The following is a 27500-nucleotide window of genomic DNA, read 5'->3' as shown; positions in this document are numbered from 1 at the left end:
CCTCCATCAACACCATCTCTCCCCTCCTAATTATGTTTTATTTTGACATGTGTAAGCTCGTGTTATGAAAGGTGCAATTGGATTAAAGTAAAAATATCATTATTATTAATAGGGGCAGAAAAAAAGATGCAGGCCACCCTCTGCTTGAAGGTCGCTGTGCTGAGGAGTAAATATATCAGCTGTCAATACCGGAAACAGATAGATAAATAAATAAAATATGATACGCGTAAAAACCCTATATTTGATTCCGCTAAAACAAAAAAAAAAGGATCCATAACTTGGCACAGAAGATTTAGAAATATGCATTTTTATCTCTGTTGTCAAGAGAGAAAAAAAGCACCAATCTGGGTGGAGTGAAAGCCTGAAAACACACACACACACACACACACACACACACACACACACACACACACACACACACACACACACACACACACACACACACACACACACACACACACACACACACACACACACACACACACACACACACACACACACACACACACACACACACACACACACACACACACACACACACACACACACACACACACACACACACACACACACACACACACACACACACACACACACACACACACACACACACACACACACACACACACACACACACACACACACACACACACACACACACACACACACACACACACACACACACACACACACACACACACACACACACACACACACACACACACACACACCTACCTGCACCGCTTGTCTTTCATACAGAGACATGGAATTCATTGGAGAGGGGCGGGAGCTCGTCCCAGATGCAGCGCTCCCATTGGTCGAGGCCCCCTGCTGGTTCTGCTCTCCATCCGTCTCCATGGCTGCTGAGGAGAGAGGAGCGGTCCATCAGTCAAACGCGCACACACACACACACACACACACACACACACACACACACACACACACACACACACACACACACACACACACACACAGACACAGACACACACAGACACACACAGACACACACAGACACACACGCACACACACACACACACACACACACACACACACACACACACAGACACACACAGACACACACAGACACACACTTTCTCTGATGAAAAACCAGCCGTCACTTTTCCTGACGGACGCCCTAAACCTAGCGAGCGCTTTCTTCTGACACGTCGTTAAACGCTTGTGTTTTATAACCAAGCGAGTCGGTAAATCTTGTTTATATTTCTGCATCGTGGGAAGATTTCTCTTCTCTAATATCAAAAGTTTACATGAACTTCATACTTCAACGAATTAAAAAACGTGCCTGAGCCAAACAGCCGGTTAGTTGGTGATTTACAACGAGGTATTAATGTTACTTATGATGCAACACTTTGAGAGATGACGGCAATATAAGTATCTGCGAATTTAAAAATAATAACTCTATAATATATCGGTCGATATTAGCTTCCATAGAAATAAATGCACAAGGAAAACAAACATCTTTGAACCTTTGAATTTAAATTTGTGCTCTGCACACGAACCGCGTCATTCTGACACTTTTTCTACGTCAAACACACGCTCGACTTTTCTTTATCGCCGACATTGATGATAAGATAATCTATAAAACATTGATCGCACCACAACAGATATCAGAGAATTAAAAACACGTTCCTTCTTTGAAGGTCTACAGTGAATGTGTGTATATATTTATATGTGTGTGTATATATTTACACACACATCTATTTTCTTCTTCCTTGTTTTTTGACATCTGGATTTATTGTGGGCCTATCTGGTGTATCCATTTAATCACACACACACACACACACACACACACACACACACACACACACACACACACACACACACACACACACACACACACACACACACACACACACACACACACACACACACACACACACACACACACACACACGCGGCTTCCTCTTTCGCATGCATCAGCTGATGATGATGATGATGATGATGATGATGATGAACCGACACGGTGCCGGTGTCCGCGAGCCGCCGTCCCCCCCTCCATGTTCCCCCGGAGGCTACTCCTCTTAGCATCCCGTTAGCCCGCCGCTGTCTGGTCCCGTTACCGGGGGGGAGGGGGAGGGGGAGGGGGGGGGGCTCCGCGCTTACCGTCAGGTCCGGGGTTTTGTCTCCGCCTCCCGGTGCACCGGCTGCCCGCTGACTCCAGGCGGCCCGACGGGGCCCGGAGCTCCGCGTGAGTCGCTTGTGTTCTGCAGGGCGGCCGCAGCGGCGCGTCGACTGCTCTGCATGAAGCTGCAGCTGATGGTGTCGTTGGAGGCCACGCCTCCTTTCTCTTTCTCTTTTTTTCTCTGCTCTTCCTTTTCCGGCGCGACGGGATGACGGGGCAGCAGGACCGGGACCCGGAGGGGTCCGGACCCGGACCCCCCACCCCTCTGGGAACCCCCTTCAGAACCCCTTCTCCTCCTAATGTGCACATTTATTTATTGTATTTATTTATTGTTTTTTTTACACCAAACCAATGTTCCAAGATTAGCCTAAAAATAGTTAATATTAATATAATAAAAATAACTGTATGTACAACTAAATAAATTAAAAAAGATCTACAAAAAACTGTAATAATACCTATTAAATAATGTTTGATTAATATCAACAAATTGTATAATAAAAAGCAAAATCATAAGAGATTCAGAGCCATTCAACAATAGTTTTAAAATGCCTACATTTGCCTTTAAATCCCAATTTGGCTTAAAGGTGGTTTAAGGTTTGTTATTTTAAATACCTTGAAAACCATATGCTATCTGGCTTATCGTCAGTAAATAAATGAGCATTTAAGGATGTTTAAATGTGTTCAAGCCACACATATTTGTCGGTATTTAAGTATACCGGTCGAGAACATCTCAACATCATATCAGATACCCCCCAAAAAAAGAGTGTATTTTCATTATGCATGAGGCGACAGGGCCTCCGATGTCTAGGAAGGTTTTTATTAAATATCTGTGCGATGGATCATAACATTCAATGCTGCAGTGGAAAATATTATGAATTGTAGTTTTTTTGGGCCCAACTCCGAAAAAAGTTCTGCATCTTAAAAATGTCCCACAATGCAACTCCACAATTGGACTATGGTGTTTTACTCACCGTCAACACAGCCAGAAGTCATTCATAAAATCCTAAAGAGAGAGATCTTCATAGACACATTCACACCACAGTGTCGTGACGTGATGAATATTTTGTTTATTGAACAACATCATATCCGCTATGTACAATACAAACACAGGTGAGACAGAAACAGAGAAACGTGTTCATGAAGCCTGAATATTCCACAGTTAAATCCCCCAGAAGTCATCAGCAGAGTCACGTTAGCACATCCTGAAGGTACCAGAGTGTGTGGTTGTTTGTGTGTAAAGTCACAGCACCGGTCACACACACACAGTGAATAACAGTCTGTGAGCTGCAGTGAGGCACAAATAGCAGACTTACAGTAACGATACCCCCGAAAACATGTGCGCACACAACGACAACGCCGCGACCGACAAATGACACAAAGACAACGATCGCACAACCGAAGCGCGTCGATTGGGAGACGAGACAACGGGGTTCATTTTTTTTTTAAACCAGAGCCGGGTCGAGATGCAGAAGCTTTTGCAACGGCGGAAGAAGATGAAGGCGGATAGGTATTTAAATTCAGGGTCGAGTCAAAAGGTCAAAAGGTCACGTCGTCAGCCTGTGGAATACAACGACTTTTTGGGATTTAAAAAAATATATAAATCTACCCGCTCTGAGTGTGTAGTCTAAGATGTGAGAGGAGACAGAAGCGACACACACACGCACACACACACACACGCACACACGCACACGTGTGACCATGCAGGTCAACATATAAATACTACACTTTTTTTTCTTTTCTTTTTAATACATATGTGCAAAGGAATAATCTCCTGTCTTTGTATCGGGGAAGTGGAGCGTTTTGAGTTCTGCACGTGTGCATAAAGAAGCGAGGAGCAACACTGAACACCAGCAGGAGGCTTCATGCACAGATACAGCACACACACACAAGGACGCCATGACTCCCATAATAACCCCCCCCCCCCCCCACCCCTCCCCCCACTGTGGGAAATACATTTCTCAAAAAACAAGTGAAAACTATTTTCAATCGGCGTTTTAAAACAAGGCAACAATGTTGCCAGCGAAGCCCAATGAATAAATAACAACGTATATTAAATTAATAAGCTATTTTCACCACTACAGTCACTGCAGAATATATAAAATATACTTTGTGTTACACGTTACACACCAAACAAACACACACTGTTGGTGGTGAATACGTGAAGACAACATGGCCGACGGTTCGGACCCAAACGCACCGGAAGCCTCCGATTGTGACGCAATACTATTCAATTCACATGGATGTATTTTTCAAATGATGAGAAACTCAAATACTTTAAAATAATCACTTAATATCTTAAAATAATGAACAACTTCATCAATATTTTGAACACTCAAAATAATCACATAGTAGCTCAAAATAATTAAAAACGTTATCAATATTTTAACTTAATACCTGAAACAATCACTTAGAATCTAATTTATTTCGATTAAATATCTATTAAAAATAATAACAAAATAGCTCGAATTAAAAAAAAGCTATAAATATTTTTGACAACATATATTTTAAAAAATATGTCAAAAAAATGAAAAAGTCATCAATATTTTTGACGAATTATTTTTTTTAAACTAAACACTTAGAATCTCAAAAAAATGAAAAAATTTTACGTATTTTATCATTATTCAGAGACAGGATCACAATGCCTTCCAGCATTAATATGTAAATAGGTATTTCCATGTTGGGATAAGTCTTAAAAAGTAGCTTTCAGTGCGTTTGGGCATTAAATGTTTTAAACTCCTCACAACACACGAATAAGTCAGCACATCTGAGATTTTCACACCAAAATGTTCATTTTTTGAAAGATGAAAACCTAAACTGAACTCTTAACCTGTTAAATTCAAGGTGCGTTGAACATTTACGAAGGTCCTTCATTTAAAGGGTGACGAACGACACTCCTCGTTTACGATCAACAAACAAACAAACAAACAAACAAACAAACGACTGTCAGGTATCATCAACGTCGCGGACACACTTTTTGGTTGTCGTCGTCTCCGTTTCTCCCCGTGTGAATCATAAATCACGCTGGTCCTCCATTAAATATATATATTAGCTTACTTCCCTTCGGTCCCTCTCTTCCTCTCGATTGCACATGTTATACTACTCCTCCCTCTAATGCTGCGTTCACACCCAACGCGTTGCGAATATTCGCAACACTTTACTCGCGTCAGTTTACTCGTCCGACTAGTTGTGTTCATTCACGTCATTCGCAATCATTCGCGAAAAAGGGGCCGTGGCTTATCTCCGTGGCTTGCCTCCGTAAAGTTATTTCCGCCGTCCACCACGGAAGAAATAACCACTAGTTCTGCTTGAAACTTGTTGTGGACATCCCATAAACGTCGGAACATCTAACGCCCTGGTGTCTGGGTTCATAACATCACCCGTAGGCTCACACAGCTCGGGGAATTTCACCGACTACGTCTCGATAATTTCCGCTTCCAGCGCTACTCGAGCAGCAGCAGCCAGGGGGGGGCGGAGCTTCTCAACGCTGATTGACAACGTCAGGCGAAATTTTCTCCAAAGTTGAACATTTTCCAAATTTGCAACCATTCGCGTCTGTGCATTGACTTTGCATGGGTGGAAAACATTCGCAACGCGTTTGGTGTGAACGCAGCATGAGGCAGGTGTACGCCGGATCTCAGGTAAAATACATTTGTGGCTGCCGCGTTGGCGTCTTCACAATTTCCTCATTAGCGCGAGTGTGTTACGATTATATACTTTATACAAAAATCTATTTCCTACGGTAATAATATACTTTTTTTCGTCGACAAAATAAAATGTGTGTATTGCACGTTACCCTACCGTCATCTACGTGGTTAAAACAGTTCAACGCATATTTGACATCGTCGCCTAGCAACAATCCACGAGATTTAACAACACATATCTTTTTTTTCCTCTATATATTAGAAATTAGAAATTAAACCAATTTAAAATAAATAAATAAATAAATGTAGAACTGAACTTCCTCAACGAACAAGCAGGACATTAAAATAAAAACGAGAAGCACGGGGCGGCCTTACTCCAAATAAAGTTGAAGGAACTTGTGGATTACATGCATTAAACATCCCAAAAAAAATGTATAGAAATAAACCTGATGCCGGGGTCTGCTGCTAATTCCTCACCCTGAATTTAACCACCAGAGGAAAACACATTTTGAGAGTTCGGTACTTTGGCATCGCTAAAAAGCTCATCGTGAACAGCCATGTTTTTTCTTAGACTTGTGATTTGAGAACACTTAAAAAAAACATCGAGAATGAACGAATAATCGAATATCACGAGATGAAAACTACGAAGTTATATTCCTCTACAATACTCACTAAAACGGCGGTTTGGGAGGACGCTTCACCGGCACCTTTACGCCCGGTAGGAGCACTCCTTCCCTTCTTTTTAAAAACACACGTTTAAATCCTAGGAATGTACAGTAGGTCACATCTGTCCTGGTGTACAGCGAGAGCTTTAAAAGAAGGAAGATGAATCAGAATCTAAAGGAGCTACCGCGAAGGCAGAGAAGCGTGACCTTTTAAAAGGTCAAAGCCTACGCCGATGATGCTGTGGTGTTCGGTATAGAACTATTATACAGTTATATAGTTTATATTGAAATCTGTGTTTCTTCTTCCTGCTTTTAAAACCCCCCTTTCGCCCATTAAAAGTCAATCTACAGCTCTACACTCTCATTCGCCGAGGATTTGGCTTTTTCCTGGAGGGGCGTGCTTTCAGAGGCGGGAGGCGGAGCCACCGCCGCCGCCGACACCAGCGGGACCTTCTCCTTCACCGGGGAGGCGGGGAGCGTCGTGGCGGTGCTGGCGCTGGCCGGAGGGTCCTCGACGGACGAGGAGGTGAGGCCGCCGCCGCCGTCGCCGCCGAAGCTGCGGGCGATCTCGTCGAAGGTCTTGCCCCTCGTCTCGGGGACTTTGAGGTAGGTGAAGATGAAGAAGAAGATGAGGAAGGCCATGAAGATGAGGAAGACCCAAGGCCCGCACCACTCCTGAAGGGGGGAGGAGACAAGGAGAGAGGGGAGGCAGAGAGTTACAGAAATACTTGGACATGTTCACAGTTCTTAAGATCTTAAAGAAAATATCTAGATCAATATATGTCTGTCTGTCTATCCGTCTGTCTATCTATTTGTCTGTATATATATATATATATATATATATATATATATATATATATATATATATCTTCATATAAATATATATACATGTTTTTATATATATATATATATATATAAATATATATATATATATAAATACAGACAAATAGATAGACAGACAGACATATACATATAAATATATATATATGTTTATATATATAAATATATATAGATAAATAGATAGACAGACAGACATACATATATATATATATATATATATATACATATATTTATCTGTCTGTCTGTCTATACAGTATATATATATAAATATATATATACATATATTTATCTGTCTGTCTGTCTATACAGTATATATATATAAATATATATATATATATATATAAATATATATATATAAATATATATATAAATACATACAAATAGATAGACAGACATATATATATATATTATATATATATATGTTTAAATATATATATATATATATATATATACAGATAAATAGATAGACAGACAGACATATATATATATATATATATATATATATATACATATATATATATATATATATATATGTATATATATATATATATGTATGTCTGTCTATCTATTTATCTGTATATAGACAGACAGACATATATACATATAAACACAACATTATAACAAAAGAAGACCAAGAACAGAAATCCAAACGAAGCCCAAACCAGGACTCACCACTAGTTTGGGGAAGCTCATTCCAACCAGGAAGTTGGCCGTCCAGTTGCAGCAGCCGGCCACAGCCATGGCGGCGGGCCGGGGCCCCTGGGAGAACAGCTCGGCCACAATGAACCACGGGATGGGGCCGGGGCCCATCTCAAACATGGCCACGAACATCATGACGGCGATGATGGCCATGTAGCTCATGACGGGGATGTCTTTCTGCTCAGATGGAGAGGAGGAGGAGGAGGAGGAGGAGGAGGAGGAGGAGGAGGAAGAGGAAGAGGAAGAGGAAGAGGAGGAGGAAGAGCAAGAGGAAGAGGAAGAGGAAGAGGAGGAGGAAGAGGAAGAGGAAGAGCAAGAGGAAGAGGAAGAGGAAGAGCAAGAGGAAGAGGAGGAAGAGGAGGAGGAGGAAGATGAAGATGAAGAGGAGGAGGAGGAGGAAGAGGAGGAGGAAGAGGAGGAAGAGGAAGAGGAAGAGGAAGAGGAGGAGGAAGAGGAGGAGGAGGAGGAAGAGGAAGAGGAAGAGGAAGAGGAGGAAGAGGAGGAGGAGGAGGAAGAGGAGGAGGAGGAAGAGGAAGAGGAGGAGGAGGAGGAGGACGAGGAGGAGGACGAGGAGGAGGAGGAGGAGAAAGAGGAAGAGGAAGAGGAAGAGGAGGAGGAAGAGGAAGAGGAGGAGGAAGAGGAAGAGGAAGAGGAGGAGGAAGAGGAGGAGGAGGAGGAGGAGGAGGAGGAGGAGGAGGAAGAGGAAGAGCAAGAGGAAGAGGAGGAGGAGGAAGAGGAAGAGGAAGAGGAAGATGAGGAAGAGGAGGAGGAGGAGTATCAGGCACACGGCATGACAAACGCGACGTACTGATTGGTTTAAAGCTCCTCAGTAGTTAAAAAGGAACGTTAAAGGGACCTTTACCTGTTGTGCTGTTTATTACCTTATTGTATGTTGGAACTATAGTTGAAAGAAAAAAAAAATCTCCCCCAAAAAATAGGCAACTCACAACAAATTAATATCGGAAATTATTAAGAGGAAAAATATGTATATATTTTTTATTTTGGTGGAAACCCATTAAAAAGGTGAATGCATTTCTGATAAATAATTGGTGCACGTTATTTTCATTTGTATATATTTTAAGTATATTTATTATTACGTTTACGTTTAAGACTGTTTCATTACATGCTAAGAAGCTAGAAGCTACCCCCCCCCCTCCCCCCCCCCAGCTTTTCAAAGTGGTACCAACAACTCTGATTTCACGCTGTGCTGCCGACACCCTGAAGTACACGTCTACAACCACCAGAGGGAGCCAGAAACGAGCACTTCTGGTGAGCAAAAAAGCCAAGTAGCTGGAACAATATCCTACTTTACATGCTCACAGGCTTAGAGACACAACAGGATCCCTTTCTCTAAAGGTCCCCCCCCCCCCCAACGCGGTGAACGCCTTCTTCCAGGCCCTGAACTCACCAGCAGGAGGGAGATGGTCATGAGCAGAGCGCTGATGGCCATTCCGCCCAATCCCACGAGGTGCAGGGTCCTTCGTCCCGCCTTCTCCACCAGGAAGAGCTGGAGGGCAGACACAAAAAAAGATGTTTAATGAAATCTTAAGTAAAGAGGTAAAAAGCGTTGATTGTAAAAAATAAATCCACAATTGTCTTCATCATCATTGTCGACACACGCGGACAGAAAAAGAAACTCACGGAAACGACGGTGAAGACGGTGTTGACGACGCCGGCGCCGATGGTGGCGTAGATGGGCTGCTTCACACCGGCCGACTTGAAGATGCCGGTCGAGTAGTAGAACACCTGAGGAGAATGGAAGAGAACATTTTATTTTATTTTATTATTAAAAATGTTTTACATTTTTTAATTTAATTTAATTTAATTAAATTTAATTAAATTTTTTATTTTATTTATTTTATTTATTTTATTTATTTTATTTATTTTATTTATTTTATTTATTTTATTTATTTTATTTATTTACTTATTTTATTTTAATTATTCTCTTTCTTTTCTTTTATTTTGATTTCTTTTAAAGATTCAAAGACATTTTACCGTGACTCTTATTCAGGGCCAATTTAAATAAGGTCCAATCATATATAATCATGTTCGATCTGGCACAATCGACCCCTGACCCCTGACCCCTGATACACGGGGAGGATGGAGCTGACATTTGCTTCCTCTTTGACCCGGATGGACAAAGTATATTACAACTAATATTACACACAATAAAATGTGTAAAATAAATGAGAAAAACAAGGATTGTTCATTATAAACAATGTAATGTAACAACATTTTTAGTGGTTGTATGTGACATGTTAGGTTTTATACTGTCCTAATAGCAAGTATAAAGTATACAATACAAATAGCTGATTAAGAACTTAAGAGATGGAAATACTCAGGTAAGGTACAACCGTACCTTAGGTCGAACCGTAACGTGTGCATACGTTGTGCACATGTTGATTTATGTTGTGTAGATGTTGACAGCAGTGTGTGTGTGTGTGTGTGTGTGTGTGTGTGTGTGTGTGTTCACTCACAGCGTTGATGCCCGACAGCTGCTGGGAGAGCTGCAGCATGACGGCGATGAGCAGCGGCTGCCGGTATGCCGGCGAGCGGAAGAGCTCCAGGATGGTCACCTTCTTCTCCATGGCCATCTTGGCGCTCTCCTCCTTCATCTCCTGCATATCTTTGCTCACGTCTTCGCTGCCGCGCAGGCGCACCAGCGCTGTGGAGAGAGCAAACGTTAAAGCCATTACACGGGGCCCATAGTCGTTTAAAGTGACGACCATGTGAATGCACATTTTGCAGCTATCCACTGGGAAAAATCCAAGAAAGTTATGAAAAAAAAAACAACACTTTTAGATTTTGAAAATCCCGACCATCTGGCGACCTCTAGTGGCGGTACAAGAGAAGACAATGTGGGAGACAGACCGCCTCTAACCCCCACGAATCTGACCCAAGGACGTGACGAATCACCATCGTCTCGTTTTCCTACCAAACTTAAAGGCATCTTTATATTATTTCTTCTTTTTTTTTTACAGCTTTACAGTACGCTGACTCATCATCCAGAACACTCTGCGGTGACCCGTCGGGTTTGGTGACCCGTGGGGTTCGGTGACACCGTCGGGTTCGGTGACACCGTCGGGTTCGGTGACACGTCGGGTTCGGTGACCGGTGGGGTTCGGTGACACCGTCAGGTTCGGTGACACCGTCGGGTTCGGTGACCCGTGGGGTTCGGTGACACCGTCGGATTCGGTGACACCGTCGGGTTCGATGACCCGTCGGGTTCGGTGACACGTCGGGTTCGGTGACCGGTGGGGTTCGGTGACACCGTCAGGTTCGGTGACACCGTCGGGTTTGGTGACCCGTCGGGTTCGGTGACCCGTGGGGTTCGGTGACACCGTCGGATTCGGTGACACCGTCGGGTTCGATGACCCGTCGGGTTCGGTGACACGTCGGGTTCGGTGACCGGTGGGGTTCGGTGACACCGTCAGGTTCGGTGACACCGTCGGGTTTGGTGACCCGTCGGGTTCGGTGACCCGTGGGGTTCGGTGACACCGTCGGATTCGGTGACACCGTCGGGTTCGATGACCCGTCGGGTTCGGTGACACCGTCGGGTTCGGTGACCCGTGGGGTTTGGTGACACTGTCGGGTTCGGTGACACCGTCGGGTTCGATGACCCGTGGGGTTCGGTGACCCGTGGGGTTCGGTGACCCGTCGGGTTCGGTGACACCGTGGGGTTCGATGACCCGTGGGGTTCGATGACCCGTGGGGTTCGGTGACACCGTCGGGTTCGGTGACCCGTGGGGTTCGGTGACACCGTGGGGTTCGGTGACCCGTGGGGTTCGGTGACACCGTCGGGTTCGGTGACTCGTCGGGTTCGGTGACACCGTCGGGTTCGGTGACTCGTCGGGTTCGGTGACCCGTGGGGTTCGGTGACACCGTGGGGTTCGGTGACCCGTCGGGTTCGGTGACCGGTGGGGTTCGGTGACCCGTGGGGTTCGGTGACACCGTCGGGTTCGGTGACACCGTGGGGTTCGGTGACACTGTGGGGTTCGGTGACACCGTCGGGTTCGGTGACACTGTGGGGTTCGGTGACACCGTCGGGTTCGGTGACACTGTGGGGTTCGGTGACACCGTGGGGTTCGGTGACACTGTGGGGTTCGGTGACACCGTCGGGTTCGGTGACACTGTGGGGTTCGGTGACACCGTCGGGTTCGGTGACACCGTGGGGTTCGGTGACACCGTCCGCTGCCCTCACGGTTCACGAGGAAGCTCGGATCGGATTCTCCGTCGGTGTTTGTGTCAGACGAGCGGCGCGAAGGAGAAAGTGTGTCAGCGCCCGAGAGGATGCCAGAACCTTCTGCCTGTTCAAGGACTCTTTGAAGCAGCTGATTCATCGGGACTCACCCGATGTCTCCTTTCCTTCATCCTCCATCCTCCCCTTGCTTTATTACCTCCGTCCTTCTCTTTTTCCTTCCCTCCCCTCCTTTCCTTCCTTCCTTCTTTCTCACACATTTAGAAGTCGTGTTATCGGTGTTTTTTACGTTCCAAGTAGAATCAGCAGCTGCCGTATTGGGGTTATTGGTAGTAAAAGAGGTAGTAGTGTAAATATAAGTACAAGTATCGTCAGTAGAAGTATTATTTTAAATAGAAGCAATAGTATATCTTCAGTAGAAGTAGTGTACTTGTACACAGAAGAAGTAGTATTTTAAATAGAAGCAATAGTACATCTCCAGTAGAAAGACTGTACTTGTACACAGAAGAAGTATTATTTTAAGTAGAAGCAATAGTACATCTCCAGTAGAAGGAGTGTACTTGTACACAGATGAAGTATTATTTTAAGTAGAAGCAATAGTACATCTCCAGTAGAAAAAGTGTACTTGTACACAGAAGAAGTATTATTGTAAGTAAAAGCAATAGTACATCTCCAGTAGAAGGAGTGTACTTGTACACAGAAGAAGTATTATTTTAAGTAGAAGCAATAGTACATCTCCAGTAGAAAAAGTGTACTTGTACACAGAAGAAGTATTATTGTAAGTAAAAGCAATAGTACATCTCCAGTAGAAGGAGTGTACTTGTACACAGAAGAAGTATTATTTTAAGTAGAAGCAATAGTACATCTCCAGTAGAAGGAGTGTACTTGTACACAGAAGAAGTATTATTTTAAGTAGAAGCAATAGTACATCTCCAGTAGAAGGAGTGTACTTGTACACAGAAGAAGTATCTCCGCGGTACCTTTGCGTGCCTGCTCCTCCTGCTTCAGGTTGATGAGCAGGAAGCGAGGGCTCTCCGGACAGAAGGGCAGCAGGATGCACTGCAGCACGGCCGGGGCCACGGTGAGGGCCAGCAGCAGGGGCCACAGCTTGGCCGAGCCCAGCAGGGCCTCCAGCCCGAAGACCTGAAACACACAGGATGCCACAGCAGCCGGATCAAAGTCTCAGAGAGGCAATATACGCAATCTATGAAGTCAAAACCTGGATCGCGTCTGCCGTCGAATGCGAGGGAGACGCTGACCTGAGCGATCAGGATGCCAACCACCACCCCGAGCTGGTGGAGGGTGCCGAAGGCCCCGCGGAGGGGCGTAGGCGACACCTCCCCCACGTACATGGGGGTCAGGCCCGTGAAGAGGCCGCAGAACAGGCCGATGACCAGGCGGCCGGCGATCACCATCTCGTAGGAGGAGCAGATGGTGGAGAAGCCCATGAGGAGGCCGCCGATCACCGCCAGGGAGTTCACCAGGAACATGGAGCGACGCCTGAGTGGGAGGAGCCGAGCGATTAGCTTAGCATAAAGGCATGAAGCAGGTGTACGTTGCTCTAGAATCACTGTGTCTTGAACTTAAACTTGTTTGTTTAATTTGACATCACAAATGGAGCCAGGCTACTTTTTACCGCTGTTTTCAGTCTTTATGCTAAGCTAAGCTAATCGTAGAGAAGTGTACATTAAGTATTCCTTCCGACAATGTTTGTGTTTTAAACAAAAGTAGGAAAAAGACAAATGTGTGTTCACTTTGGACCCCAAATGTCTTTAACTCTTAGACACATTCATGGCGGCGGTCAAAACAACAAAAGAAAAGCCTCCATAAAGACATCGAGTACGTCTCGGTAAACCCTGATGAACAGACATCTCTACCTGTGCACTCCACACACCGCGCTGACTCTTAATGCTCCGTACCTGCCGAACCGGTTTGCCATGACGCCCACGCTGAAGGAGCCCACCATGCCGCCCACGCTGAAGATGGCGACGGAGACGCTCCACACGATGGTGCAGACCCCCGGGCTGATGGGGGTCCCATAGCGCTCCACCCAGGTGTCGTTGAAGAAGGATCGGAGTTTCTGGTGGCGCGGACGAGTATTTAAAAGTGCTGATTAGCTTAGCTTAGCATAAAGATGGGGACACATTTAAAAGCAGTATTGTAAGTAGTAGTATCGTCAGCAGTAGAAGTACTATAGTAAGTAGTAGTATCGGCAGTAGTAGTAGTAGTATTGCAGTAGTATTAGTTGTATTGCAGTAGTAGTAGTAGTAGTAGTAGTAGTAGTATTGTAAGTACTAGTATCATCAGTAGTAGAAGTACTACTGTGAGTAGTAGTATCGTCAGCAGTAGTAGTAGTAGTATTGTAAGTAGTAGTATCGTCAGCAGTAGAAGTACTATAGTAAGTAGTAGTATCATCAGTAGTAGATGTAGTATTGTGAGTAGCAGTATCGTAGTATTGTAAGTCGTAGTATCGGCAGTAGTAGTAGTAGTATTGTAAGTAGTAGTATTGCAGTAGTAGTAGTAGTAGTATTGTAAGTAGTAGTATTGCAGTAGTAGTAGTAGTAGTAGTAGTATTGTATGTAGTAGTATTGCAGTAGTAGTAGTAGTAGTATTGTAAGTAGTAGTATTGCAGTAGTAGTAGTAGTAGTAGTAGTATTGTATGTAGTAGTATTGCAGTAGTATTAGTTGTATTGCAGTAGTAGTAGTAGTAGTAGTAGTAGTAGTAGTATTGTAAGTAGTAGTATTGCAGTAGTAGTAGTATTGCAGTAGTATTAGTAGTAGTAGTAGTATTGTAAGTACTAGTATTGCAGCAGGAAGGTCTTTAATCTTCCACTATAATAATCCAGAGTGAAGCATTTCTCTTCAGGTGTGAAGGCTCTAATGTGCAGACTGTATTAATATTCACACACACTGGGGTCCAGGTGTGTACTGGGGTTCAGGTGTGTACTGGGGTCCAGGTGTGTGTTTACACACACTGTGGTCTGGGGTCCAGGTGTGTATTCACACACACTGGGGTCCAGGTGTGTACTGGGGTCTAGGTGAGTGTTCACACACACTGTGGTCCAGGTGTGTACTGGGGTCCAGGTGAGTGTTCACACACACTGGGGTCCAGGTGTGTGTTCACACACACTGGGGTCCAGGTGTGTACTGGGGTCCAGGTGAGTGTTCACACACACTGGGGTCCAGGTGTGTACTGGGGTCCAGGTGAGTGTTCACACACACTGGGGTCCAGGTGTGTACTGGGGTCCAGGTGTGCAGGCTGTATTAACGTTCACACTCGTGTCATGTGACCACCGACCTGCTCCGGGGCGTTGATGACTCCCGTGTTGTAGCCGAACTGCAGCGAGCCGATGACGGCGGTGCAGAGCGAGAACAGGAGGTAACCGGTCACCTGCTTCTCCTGCTTCTGCAGCGGCAAGGAAGGGAGGAGGAGGAGGAGGAGGAAGAGGAGGAGGAGGGGAGAGAAGGAAGTAAAGGTGGAGGAGGGAGACAAAGAGAGAGAGAGAGATAATGAACATGTAATCTGAGCTCATAATGAGATTTCCAGTCACCGCGGCAATAAAACTGTGTCGACATAAACAACAATATGACATCGGCTCTTCGTGTTTTTCATGTAAATAACGTCATCCAGAACACACATTAAGCTGTTTATTTTAATACTTTGTCTGTTTGCGTCTTCTCCCGAATTCACCGAAAGTTAACATTACGTAACGCCTCATTTGCATATTTAAACATTAACATTTCATGAAACTTGTAGTACAATATATAATCCTCTCAATGTCCGTGATGAAGTGGTGAAGTTTCACGTGATATCTATGAGGTCACGTTTATTAGTAAATAAAACTATATATTATGAAGCTTTATGCAGAGGGGTTTGTTCACACAGCATTCAGAGACTCATTTATACATTTATTAATATAAACTATATATTATGAAGCTTTATGCAGAGGGGTTTGTTCACACAGCATTCAGAGACTCATTTATACACATTTATTAATTAAAAAAAAAGGTCAAAACTTTTATTTTTTTATTTTTCATGGCATCTATTATTATTATTATTACCTTTTACCCGGTTTACCTTTGGTGTACTATAAATACAATTTCAAAATGTTCTATTCTAAATGTTCATTCTACACACACACACACTACGGGTGTTTCAAGGTCGTAGATTTGAACTTAAGTAAAGGATTAACGAGTCAGAACACTGAACATATTCCTCTATTCTCCAAACTGCTCATCCTGTTCAAGGTCGTGAGGGGAGCTGGAGCCTATCCCAGCATGCAATGGGGCGGACGGTCGCTGGGTACACTCTGGACCCATCAAAACTTCTGCACTTCTAAAAGCGGAGTGACTGGAGGTCAACGAAGGTCAAAGGTCTCTAAAAGCGTCGGGAGTGAAAAAGAGGCTCGCTGCTGACTCGGCAGATTGTGCAGCTGTTACATGAGCGGGGCCTCAGGTGAGCCACTGCCCTTGGCGAGACGACGGGGAGCGAGGGCAGGTAACATTAGCGTAGACTGCAACGCTCAGGAGTCACCGCGCGGCCACGTGGGCGTCGGCCAAAGAGGACCAATCAGAGGGAGAGAGAGACAGAGAGAGAGAGATTTGAAGGTCAAAGTGGGGAATATTCAAAGGAGCGACTGTAAACTGATTTATCTTCATGTTGAGGTAAAAGAAGTAAGGGAGATGGAGGGGAAAGGGAAGCACGTTGCGTGTGAAGATTTACCATTTATTATCTTCTACAAACATCTCCGATGAGTCACGATAATAATAATAATAGTAATGGATTGAATTTGTGATGAGTCATGATGAGTTACGGTGGAGGAGGGAAACGTCATTTTTCACCTCTGGCATGTTAGTTTGCAAAAAGACCGAGCTGGAGATCAGTCACTATAGATGACATCGCCATGGTCACGGGGATGTCAGTCACTACATCGCCATGGTAACGGATCCGGAGGTTAATGAAAGTGTACCTCCGTTCCCGGTGACGTTTACGAGCGACCAATAACCCGCGGGAGCAAAAAGCCGCTTCATTTATTTGGCCGTGGGTCTGTTGTCTGCTCTTGTTGTGCATCTCAGAAGCTTTTTGTCTTCAAAAGGTTTATATTTTATCACACACACACACACCCACACACCCACACACACACACACACACACACACACACACACACACACACACACACAGCTGTATACGTCCCCCTTCCTCTTTTCTCTCTGTCTCACTCGTGTTTTTTTTGTCAAGTCACAGTGACTCAGTCGACATTATTGGTCACATGACGTCTCGGCCGAGGGTCGATTACAACAGCGTCGGGGCCAAATACCAAATCGCTGCTTTTTTTAGTGACACGTTAACATTTCTGTTGAGAAACATAATCTGAAATTAATCCCTTGTTCAAATGTCTCAAAATCCTCTTTAATTAGGATATTATTATGAAATCCGAGGTATCGAATATCAGACACAGGTATCGATGAAAAACAAAATACACGACAGAAATCTAAAGGGATACAAGCCGGAGATGATTAAGATGAATTAAGCTCCAGGCTAATTTATGCGTGAGCCGCCCGGCCTTCAGTCTCAAACACGCCACGAAACAGGATTATTTTGGTGCCGTGTGCAACACGCACGACGATGGAAAACCTCCTGAAAACCACTGTTTGCTCCGAATTTATTATCTGTAAACAATGTCGTTATCTTGCTGCTCTCCAACTCTCTTTTTCCTCTCTATCCAACCACAAGTGTCCATATCGCTCCCTCGTCCCCTCCCTCCTTCCTTCCTTCGTCCCCATGGCAACAGCCTGGAGGTGAGGTCTCACACACTAAAGTGACACTATAGATAATTGCAATAATAATGCACACACACACACACGCACACACACACACTAGATGACACACACGCACACACACACTCACTCAGTGACTACATGTGACCTCCTTCCAGTGAAACCAGGAGGAAGGGTAAATGTATCGAGTAGTTTTTTTTGGGGATGAATTCGATAACGTTTCTGGCTATTCAAGGTATTGATGAGCTCGTCAATATTTAGCACGAGCCACGATGCCGAGTCACGACAGGAAAATGAATGCAGAATACACACATAGCACACTACGAGACTATATTTAGGGCATGGATGGATTTATGAACGGGTCTGCTGGGCTCAGGCCCAGGGGCCCAAAGTGTCATGGTGCCTTCACCACAACATGTAAATCAAAGAGACGCCTACTTAGCAGAAAGAGACTCAAAATGTACACAACATCATAAAACTACTTCAAATAGACACAATGAGACCACAAAGAGACATCAAATACTACAAAGAGACTCAAAATGACAAAACAAACAATGTAAAAAGGTACAAAACAACCACAGAAGAATACTAGAGACTAAAGAGACAAAGCCACAGATGTCCAAAACAAGAGCAACTACAAAAAGGCTGAAAACGACTACAAAGCGACACAGAATAATAACAAAGAGACACAAAATACTAAAAAAGAGAAACAAAACTACAAAGAGAAACAAAATAAGTACAAAGAGAAATACTATAATTACAAAGAGAAACAAAACTACAAAGAGAAACAAAATAACTACAAAGAAACTTTAAACGACCACGAACAGGTGCAAAAAACAACTATGGAGAAAATATAACAACATAAATACAAAACAACTAAAAAGAGCCACAAAGTAACAACAAAAAGACACAAAGTAACAACAAATAGACACACAGTAACAACAAATAGACCCACAGTAACAACAAAGAGACACAAAGTAACAACAAATAGACACACAGTAACAACAAATAGACACACAATAACAACAAATAGACACAAAGTAACAACAAATAGACACACAATAACAACAAATACACACAAAGTAACAACAAATAGACCCACAGTAAAAACAAATAGACACAACAAATAGACACAAAGTAACAACAAATAGACACAAAGTAACAACAAATAGACACAAAGTAACAACAAATAGACCCACAGTAAAAACAAATAGACACAAAGTAACAACAAAGACATAAAATACCAACAAAAGAAGCAGCGCCACCACAAAGTCCTGCTCCAAGGAGAAGTGGTTGTCCAGACTTCGTCATCGTCACTTTTAAGTTACATTTTGTACGACTTAATATTTTACACAATAGAGTTTTCAGCGATGTTAGTCGTGATCTTGATCCATCAATCATTCACATATCAATTGTGATATCCATCATCTACTCAGTGTATTTTAGAGAGAGAGAAAACACACACACACACACACACACACACACACACACACACAGACACATCCAGACATGCAACAAGTAACAAATAATACTAATAAAGATGAACCATAACCAGACGAGGAACATTTACATAGAACCAGGCCGACGTCGTAGCACCAGAGAGAACTCACAGACGTCACTAAACAGATTCAATACTCGTAATTTGATTGTCTACCGTTCCCTTGACCCCAGAGGGAGGGTGTGAACGCACGTGCACAGTGCACGTGCACAGAGACAGAGTGGGAAGAGGCGTCTTGTAGCTGCATCGAATTCTGCTGTATTTGTATGTATTTGTTGCCAATGCGATAATAGAAACTGCAGTCGGAGCCTTCATCATCAAATTCAGTGGTTCCTCTGTTGCTTTTGCAGGAATATATTTTCTTATATCTTTTCAGAAAAGACAGCGTTTCGATCTGTGTTTGCAGAAGGAATGAATGTTGGAACATTACTTTCCAACATTCATTCAAGATTACATAACTAATCCTTAAGTCGTCATCCTGCTTGATGAAATGGTAACTCCAATGCCTCTTGTCTTGGTCCTCATACATATTCGTCACCTCTCTGACCACACTGGTTAGTGGACCTGACCCTCACACTGGTTAGTGGACCTGACCCTCACACTGGTCTGTGGACCTGACCCCCACACTGGTTAGTGGACCTGACCCCCACACTGGTCTGTGGACCTGACCCCCACACTGGTTAGTGGACCTGACCCTCACACTGGTCTGTGGACCTGACCCCCACACTGGTTAGTGGACCTGACCCCCACACTGGTCTGTGGACCTGACCCTCACACTGGTTAGTGGACCTGACCCCCACACTGGTCTGTGGACCTGACCCTCACACTGGTTAGTGGACCTGACCCTCACACTGGTCTGTGGACCTGACCCCCACACTGGTCTGTGGACCTGACCCCCACACTGGTCTGTGGACCTGACCCTCACACTGGTCTGTGGACCTGACCCCCACACTGGTCTGTGGACCTGACCCTCACACTGGTCTGTGGACCTGACCCTCACACTGGTCTGTGGACCTGACCCCCACACTGGTCTGTGGACCTGACCCTCACACTGGTTAGTGGACCTGACCCTCACACTGGTTAGTGGACCTGACCCCCACACTGGTTAGTGGACCTGACCCCCACACTGGTTAGTGGACCTGACCCTCACACTGGTTAGTGGACCTGACCCTCACACTGGTTAGTGGACCTGACCCCCACACTGGTTAGTGGACCTGACCCCCACACTGGTTAGTGGACCTGACCCTCACACTGGTTAGTGGACCTGACCCTCACACTGGTTAGTGGACCAGGACCGATGAACACAGACACACTCAGAGGCAGGCGTGCACACTGAAAACCATCACACAGGAGACCCGATGGGCCTCATCTCGACTGCAGCGTTGTAATGCTTACACACACACACACACACACACACACACACACACACACACACACACACACACACACACACACACACACACACCTCACAACTCCAGTGAACTCTTGAGCGTTTAAGAGTTGCATTACATTTTCCCTTTAAAAACAATAACAATAAAATAAAAGGAATCCACCTCCAAACCAAACCACTTCCGGATCAACAGAACGCCGTGAAGAAGGAGCACCACTTGCCTGTCCTTCCATCTTCTGACGTCCTTGACGAGGGTGCAGCAAACGGATCTTCAGGTGGTGGTTGAAAAAGAAGAAGAAGAAGAGCTTCGCTGGACCCCGCCCGCCGGCGCTCTCCGCTGCAGGAAAAGAAACACCCCTGGAACTAGGCGCTGTCCGTGGTGCCGGAACAACGTCCTCCAGCCCCTCTCGCCGCCGATGGAGATCACGCGTTTAAAGCCCTGAAGTCCAGGATCTCACGGTCCTCTTTCGGTCCTCTTTCGGTCCTCTTTCGGTCCTCTTTCGGTCCTCTTTCGGTCCCCGGTGATGCGGTCGTGATCAACTGATGCGAAGAGGAGGCTCGTGAGCTGCAGCAGAGCACCTCCCTCGCGCGCTTCTCTTCGTCACACACGTAAATGTTTATTTTTTATTTATTTTTATTTGGTCCCCCCCCCTCCCCCACCCCCCCTCTCTCTCTCTCCACTCCTTTAACCTATCAAAAACGAGTACGCTGGGATGCAGCGATGTGGCCCCGCCCCTCCGCTTCTCCGTGACTCATCATCCATGTCCTATTATGGCTGCAGCCTTTATTCGGTTGCTTGTGACGAAAGCGCGGGCGCATGCGCGGTAGGAGGAGGGGGGAGGGGGGGGGGCTCATATAGAGGGTCGTGAGGGATGTTCAAGCCCCTCCCTCTCTCTTCCCATGATGCCTCACGCCGGCGACCTTGACAAGCAGCTGCCGGGTGATGCATGATGCGGCGGATGCTGATGCAACGTTGCTGAGGCAACGGGTCACGCGGCGCAGCTCAGATGATGCTCCAGTTGTAGAATCCCCCCCCCCCCCCCCCCCCAGCACGAGGCCACCGTCCACATCGATGTATATAAAATCCGACCCTCGTATCGATGGAGCTCTCGCTGCAGTTCCTCCCGTCTCGTGACCTGCTCGTGACACAGAGGCCGTGACAGCAGTCAGGTGACGTCACGGAGGTGATGCAATCAATGTTATCGGGAAACATTGGTCTGTTTCTTGCCTCCAGAAGATTTCATGATTTCAGGGGTTAGAGTCAACATGGATGAAGATCATGTGATGTAACCAAAAGCTCCACAACAATTTGTGTTGTTGTTTTCCTCCCACTTCTGCATTTTATTGGCTCAGTAAATCTGCACAATGACAATAAAGTTAGTTTATTTATTTTCATTTTTAAATGTATTTCTTTATTTCAAACGAGGAAAGAGGACAGGGAAAGAGGACGAGGAAAGAGGAAAGAGGAAGAGGAAAGAGGACAGGAAAAGAGGACGAGGAAAGAGGAAAGAGGAAGAGGAAAGAGGACAGGGAAAGAGGACGAGGAAAGAGGAAAGAGGAAGAGGAAAGAGGACAGGGAAAGAGGACGAGGAAAGAGGAAAGAGGAAAGAGGAAGAGGAAAGAGGACAGGGAAAGAGGACGAGGAAAGAGGAAAGAGGAAGAGGAAAGAGGACAGGGAAAGAGGACGAGGAAAGAGGACGAGGAAAGAGGACGAGGAAAGAGGACGAGGAAAGAGGAAGAGGAAAGAGGAGGAGGAAAGAGGAAGAGGAAAGAGGACGAGGAAAGAGGACGAGGAAAGAGGACAGGGAAAGAGGACAGGGAAAGAGGACGAGGAAAGAGGACGAGGAAAGAGGAGGAGGAAAGAGGAGGAGGAAAGAGGACGAGGAAAGAGGACGAGGAAAGAGGAAGAGGAAAGAGGACAGGGAAAGAGGACGAGGAAAGAGGAAAGAGGAAAGAGGAAAGAGGAAGAGGAAAGAGGACAGGGAAAGAGGACGAGGAAAGAGGAAAGAGGAAGAGGAAAGAGGACAGGGAAAGAGGACGAGGAAAGAGGAAAGAGGAAAGAGGAAGAGGAAAGAGGACAGGGAAAGAGGACGAGGAAAGAGGAAAGAGGAAGAGGAAAGAGGACAGGGAAAGAGGACGAGGAAAGAGGACGAGGAAAGAGGACGAGGAAAGAGGACGAGGAAAGAGGACGAGGAAAGAGGAAGAGGAAAGAGGAGGAGGAAAGAGGAAGAGGAAAGAGGACGAGGAAAGAGGACGAGGAAAGAGGACGAGGAAAGAGGACAGGGAAAGAGGACGAGGAAAGAGGACGAGGAAAGAGGACGAGGAAAGAGGAGGAGGAAAGAGGACGAGGAAAGAGGACGAGGAAAGAGGACGAGGAAAGAGGAAGAGGAAAGTGGACGAGGAAAGAGGACGAGGAAAGAGGACGAGGAAAGAGGAAGAGGAAAGAGGACAGGGAAAGAGGAAGAGGAAAGAGGACGAGGAAAGAGGACAGGGAAAGGGAAAGAGGAAGAGGAAAGAGGACGAGGAAAGAGGACGAGGAAAGAGGACGAGGATAGAGGACGAGGAAAGAGGACGAGGAAAGAGGAAAAGGAAAGAGGATGAGGAAAGTGGACGAGGAAAGAGGAGGAGGAAAGAGGACGAGGAAAGAGGACGAGGAAAGAGGAAGAGGAAAGAGGATGAGGAAAGTGGACGAGGAAAGAGGACGAGGAAAGAGGACGAGGAAAGAGGACGAGGAAAGAGGAAAAGGAAAGAGTACAGGGAAAGAGGACGAGGAAAGAGGACGAGGAAAGAGGACAGGGAAAGAGGACGAGGAAAGAGGACGAGGAAAGAGGACGAGGAAAGAGGACGAGGAAAGTGGACGAGGAAAGAGGACGAGGAAAGAGGAAGAGGAAAGAGGACAGGGAAAGAGGACGAGGAAAGAGGACGAGGAAAGAGGACGAGGATAGAGGACAGGGAAAGAGGAAGAGGAAAGAGGACGAGGAAAGAGGACGAGGAAAGAGGAAGAGGAAAGAGGACGAGGAAAGAGGACGAGGAAAGAGGAAGAGGAAAGAGGACAGGGAAAGAGGACGAGGAAAGAGGACGAGGAAAGAGGACGAGGAAAGAGGACGATGAAAGAGGACGAGGAAAGAGGACGAGGAAAGAGGAAGAGGAAAGAGGACAGGGAAAGAGGACGAGGAAAGAGGAAAGAGGAAGAGGAAAGAGGACAGGGAAAGAGGACGAGGAAAGAGGACGAGGAAAGAGGACGAGGAAAGAGGACGAGGAAAGAGGACGAGGAAAGAGGAAGAGGAAAGAGGAGGAGGAAAGAGGAAGAGGAAAGAGGACGAGGAAAGAGGACGAGGAAAGAGGACGAGGAAAGAGGACAGGGAAAGAGGACGAGGAAAGAGGACGAGGAAAGAGGACGAGGAAAGAGGAGGAGGAAAGAGGACGAGGAAAGAGGACGAGGAAAGAGGACGAGGAAAGAGGAAGAGGAAAGTGGACGAGGAAAGAGGACGAGGAAAGAGGACGAGGAAAGAGGAAGAGGAAAGAGGACAGGGAAAGAGGAAGAGGAAAGAGGACGAGGAAAGAGGACAGGGAAAGGGAAAGAGGAAGAGGAAAGAGGACGAGGAAAGAGGACGAGGAAAGAGGACGAGGATAGAGGACGAGGAAAGAGGACGAGGAAAGAGGAAAAGGAAAGAGGATGAGGAAAGTGGACGAGGAAAGAGGAGGAGGAAAGAGGACGAGGAAAGAGGACGAGGAAAGAGGAAGAGGAAAGAGGATGAGGAAAGTGGACGAGGAAAGAGGACGAGGAAAGAGGACGAGGAAAGAGGACGAGGAAAGAGGAAAAGGAAAGAGTACAGGGAAAGAGGACGAGGAAAGAGGACGAGGAAAGAGGACAGGGAAAGAGGACGAGGAAAGAGGACGAGGAAAGAGGACGAGGAAAGAGGACGAGGAAAGTGGACGAGGAAAGAGGACGAGGAAAGAGGAAGAGGAAAGAGGACAGGGAAAGAGGACGAGGAAAGAGGACGAGGAAAGAGGACGAGGATAGAGGACAGGGAAAGAGGAAGAGGAAAGAGGACGAGGAAAGAGGACGAGGAAAGAGGACGAGGAAAGAGGAAGAGGAAAGAGGACGAGGAAAGAGGACGAGGAAAGAGGAAGAGGAAAGAGGACAGGGAAAGAGGACGAGGAAAGAGGACGAGGAAAGAGGACGAGGAAAGAGGACGATGAAAGAGGACGAGGAAAGAGGACGAGGAAAGTGGACAGGGAAAGAGGACGAGGAAAGAGGACGAGGAAAGAGGACGAGGAAAGTGTACGAGGTAAGAGGACAAGGAAAGTGGACGAGGAAAGTGGACGAGGATAGAGGACGAGGAAAGTGGACGAGGAAAGAGGACGAGGAAAGTGGACGAGGAAAGAGGACGAGGAAAGAGGACGAGGATAGAGGACGAGGAAAGAGGAAGAGGAAAGAGGACGAGGAAAGAGGACGAGGAAAGTGGACAGGGAAAGAGGACGAGGAAAGAGGACGAGGAAAGAGGACGAGGAAAGAGGACAAGGACATCAAGATGACCTCCACCCTTTGGGTAAAGTCAGGTTGCTCTGGAAGGAGTTGGCGTGACACGAGAAGAAACACCTTCTGGTCCGGTTGTCGAATGGAGCGCTCCTCTAGTTCTGGATCTTCTCCTCTATCTTCAATGTATTCTTTAACAAGACCTTTAATTGTGATCAACCGAATGTGTATTTCGCATTAACGGATCAAATATTAAAAACGCTCACGTCACTATTAAAAAATATTAAATAAAATTATTAGGTAAGTGACAGCGACGGTTTTAAATCAACAATCAACTCGTTGCAAATAGCAATTATTAAAAATAATAACAATGTTGTAATCAACCTTTAACCTCACAGATCACTGCACGTGTTCTAAATATACATTTTGTTATTTATTTATTAATAAACAACGTACCAAAGGAGCAGAACCCCCCCCCCCTCCCCCCTCCAATCTGCAGGGGGCTGCACACTCGCGATGCATGTTGGGTAAATTACGCTTCGAGTGGCGTTTGAAGAGGCAGCGCCGCCATCTGGTGGACAGTGTGAGGAGGTACACGTGCAGACGGAACCCTGCACCCAAGGGCGACGCAGACGATGGTGATGATGGTGAAGATGACGAAGATGCTGAAGAAGATGATGATGATGATGATGATGAAGATGAAGATGATGATGATGATGATGTGTAAGTGGACCTAGTTATAACCTTTTTCTGAGGACAGTAGAGGACAAACACAAACCTAAAACAACAACAACAACAATGAGACAAATAACAACACAAATTATTTTACCGAGTTGTGTATTTTATCAATATTCTTACGACACAGGCTTTAATCGGTTACCACGGCAACCGCTACTCCTCCACACGGAAATAAAGGCATCGCGAAATTAAAACAGCCGCCCACTGATGATATTATGAACACACACACACACACACACACACACACACACACACAGTCGTAATGTCATGTTTTTGTTATGTTAATATTGATTTTAATTTAATTGAATTAAAGCAAGTTCACCGGTAAAATCTGCCCAAACAAACCTGCTTATAAAAGACATTTTTTTCATTTTTCTCAATACGCATTTGTTTCTTATTTCTTATTTTCTTGCGGTTCTTCTTCTTCTCATTTATGTAATTTTACTGTGTTACTTGTTTTCCTTCCTGTTCAGCAAATTCTGCTTTCCCAGTTTTTATTGATTAAAACAAATCAAAATGTAATTACTTCATTTTGTGTGTATATATCTTTACATCAGGGGAGCGTAAACATTTAACCGTCTCCTCACGTGAACCGGCCGCCTGTAACCAAACTCCAAAGATACAGGAATAGAGATCCACGCCCCACGAGCCCCTTCAGCCCTCCTCCTCCTGCTGCTCCTCCTCCTGCTGCTCCTCCTCCTGCTGCTCCTCCTCCTGCTCCTCCCCCTCCTCCTCCTCTTCCTCCCCCTCCTCCTCCTCCTCCTCCTCCTCCTCCTCCTGCTCCTGCTCTTCCTCCTCCTCCTCCTCCTCCTCTTGCTCCTCTTGCTCTTCCTCTTCCTCCTGCTCCTGCTCCTCCTCCTCCTGCTCCTCCTCCTCCTCCTCCTCTTCCTCCTGCTCCTCCTCCTCCTTATCCTCCCCCTCTTCCTCATCTTCCTCCTCCTCCTCCCCCTCCTCCTCTTCCTCCTCTTCCTCCTCCTCCTCCTCCTCCTGCTCCTCCTCCTCCTCCTGCTCCTGCTCCTCCTCCATCTCTTCCTCCTGCTCCTGCTCTTCCTCCTCCTCCTCCTCCTCCTGCTCCCGCTCTTCCTCCTCCTCCTCCTCTTGCTCCTCTTGCTCCTCTTGCTCCTCCTCTTCCTCCTGCTCCTGCTCCTCCTCCTGCTCTTCCTCTTCCTCCTCCTCCTGCTCCTGCTCCTCCTCTTCCTCCTGCTCCTCCTCCTCCTTATCCTCCCCCTCTTCCTCATCTTCCTCCTCCTCCTCCTCCTGCTCCTCCTCCTCCTGCTCCCGCTCTTCCTCCTCCTCCTCCTCTTGCTCCTCCTCCTCCTGCTCCTCCTCTTCCTCCTCCTCCTCCTCCTCTTCCTCCTCCTCCTCTTGCTCCTCCTCCTCCTCTTCCTCCTCCTCCTGTTCCTCCTCTCTTCCTCCTCCTCTTCCTCCTCCTC

At 45.9% G+C, this 27500-nt stretch overlaps 2 protein-coding genes across 5 annotated transcripts in view; both read right to left on the bottom strand.

The window, feature by feature from the left end:
- Nucleotides 1–2300, bottom strand: part of LOC117738741 (polyhomeotic-like protein 1) — a 10642-nt gene extending 8342 nt beyond the window's left edge. Inside the window, exons 1-2 of one of the 4 annotated variants that reach the window (XM_034544836.1) lie at nt 2122–2300; nt 736–863 (exon numbers count right to left, since the gene is read on the bottom strand). In XM_034544836.1, coding sequence (XP_034400727.1) covers nt 736–858 — 123 coding nt within the window. In that variant the 5' untranslated portion in view covers nt 859–863; nt 2122–2300. The remainder of the gene's footprint in view (nt 1–735; nt 864–2121) is intronic. The other 3 variants (XM_034544837.1, XM_034544834.1, XM_034544835.1) reach the window with 3 other exon arrangements.
- Nucleotides 2301–3187: 887 nt separating this feature from the next.
- slc2a3a (solute carrier family 2 member 3a) lies at nt 3188–21556 on the bottom strand. The gene is made up of 10 exons (XM_034544863.1): nt 21071–21556; nt 15482–15589; nt 14103–14263; nt 13443–13683; nt 13164–13326; nt 10463–10650; nt 9627–9731; nt 9394–9492; nt 7959–8162; nt 3188–7121 (listed from the first exon to the last, which is right to left on the bottom strand). The coding sequence occupies exons 1-10, from the start codon at nt 21080–21082 to the stop codon at nt 6792–6794; spliced, it is 1611 nt and encodes a 536-aa protein (XP_034400754.1). The 5' UTR covers nt 21083–21556; the 3' UTR covers nt 3188–6791.
- Between the last annotated feature and the right edge of the window lie 5944 nt (nt 21557–27500).

This window comes from Cyclopterus lumpus, chromosome 11 (genome assembly GCF_009769545.1).
Source record: "Cyclopterus lumpus isolate fCycLum1 chromosome 11, fCycLum1.pri, whole genome shotgun sequence".
Lineage (NCBI taxonomy): Eukaryota > Metazoa > Chordata > Actinopteri > Perciformes > Cyclopteridae > Cyclopterus > Cyclopterus lumpus.
The sequence above is the reverse complement of the archived record's forward strand: the minus strand, read 5'-3'. Positions and strand labels throughout refer to the sequence as shown.

Excerpts from the sequence above, each read along its gene's own strand:
- slc2a3a (XM_034544863.1), bottom strand. Across the intron at positions 13,684-14,102 it reads ATGGCAAACCGGTTCGGCAG|GCGTCGCTCCATGTTCCTGG; the intron begins GTACGGAGCATT and ends CCTCCCACTCAG. Across the intron at positions 8,163-9,393 it reads TGACCATCTCCCTCCTGCTG|AAAGACATCCCCGTCATGAG; the intron begins GTGAGTTCAGGG and ends CCATCTGAGCAG.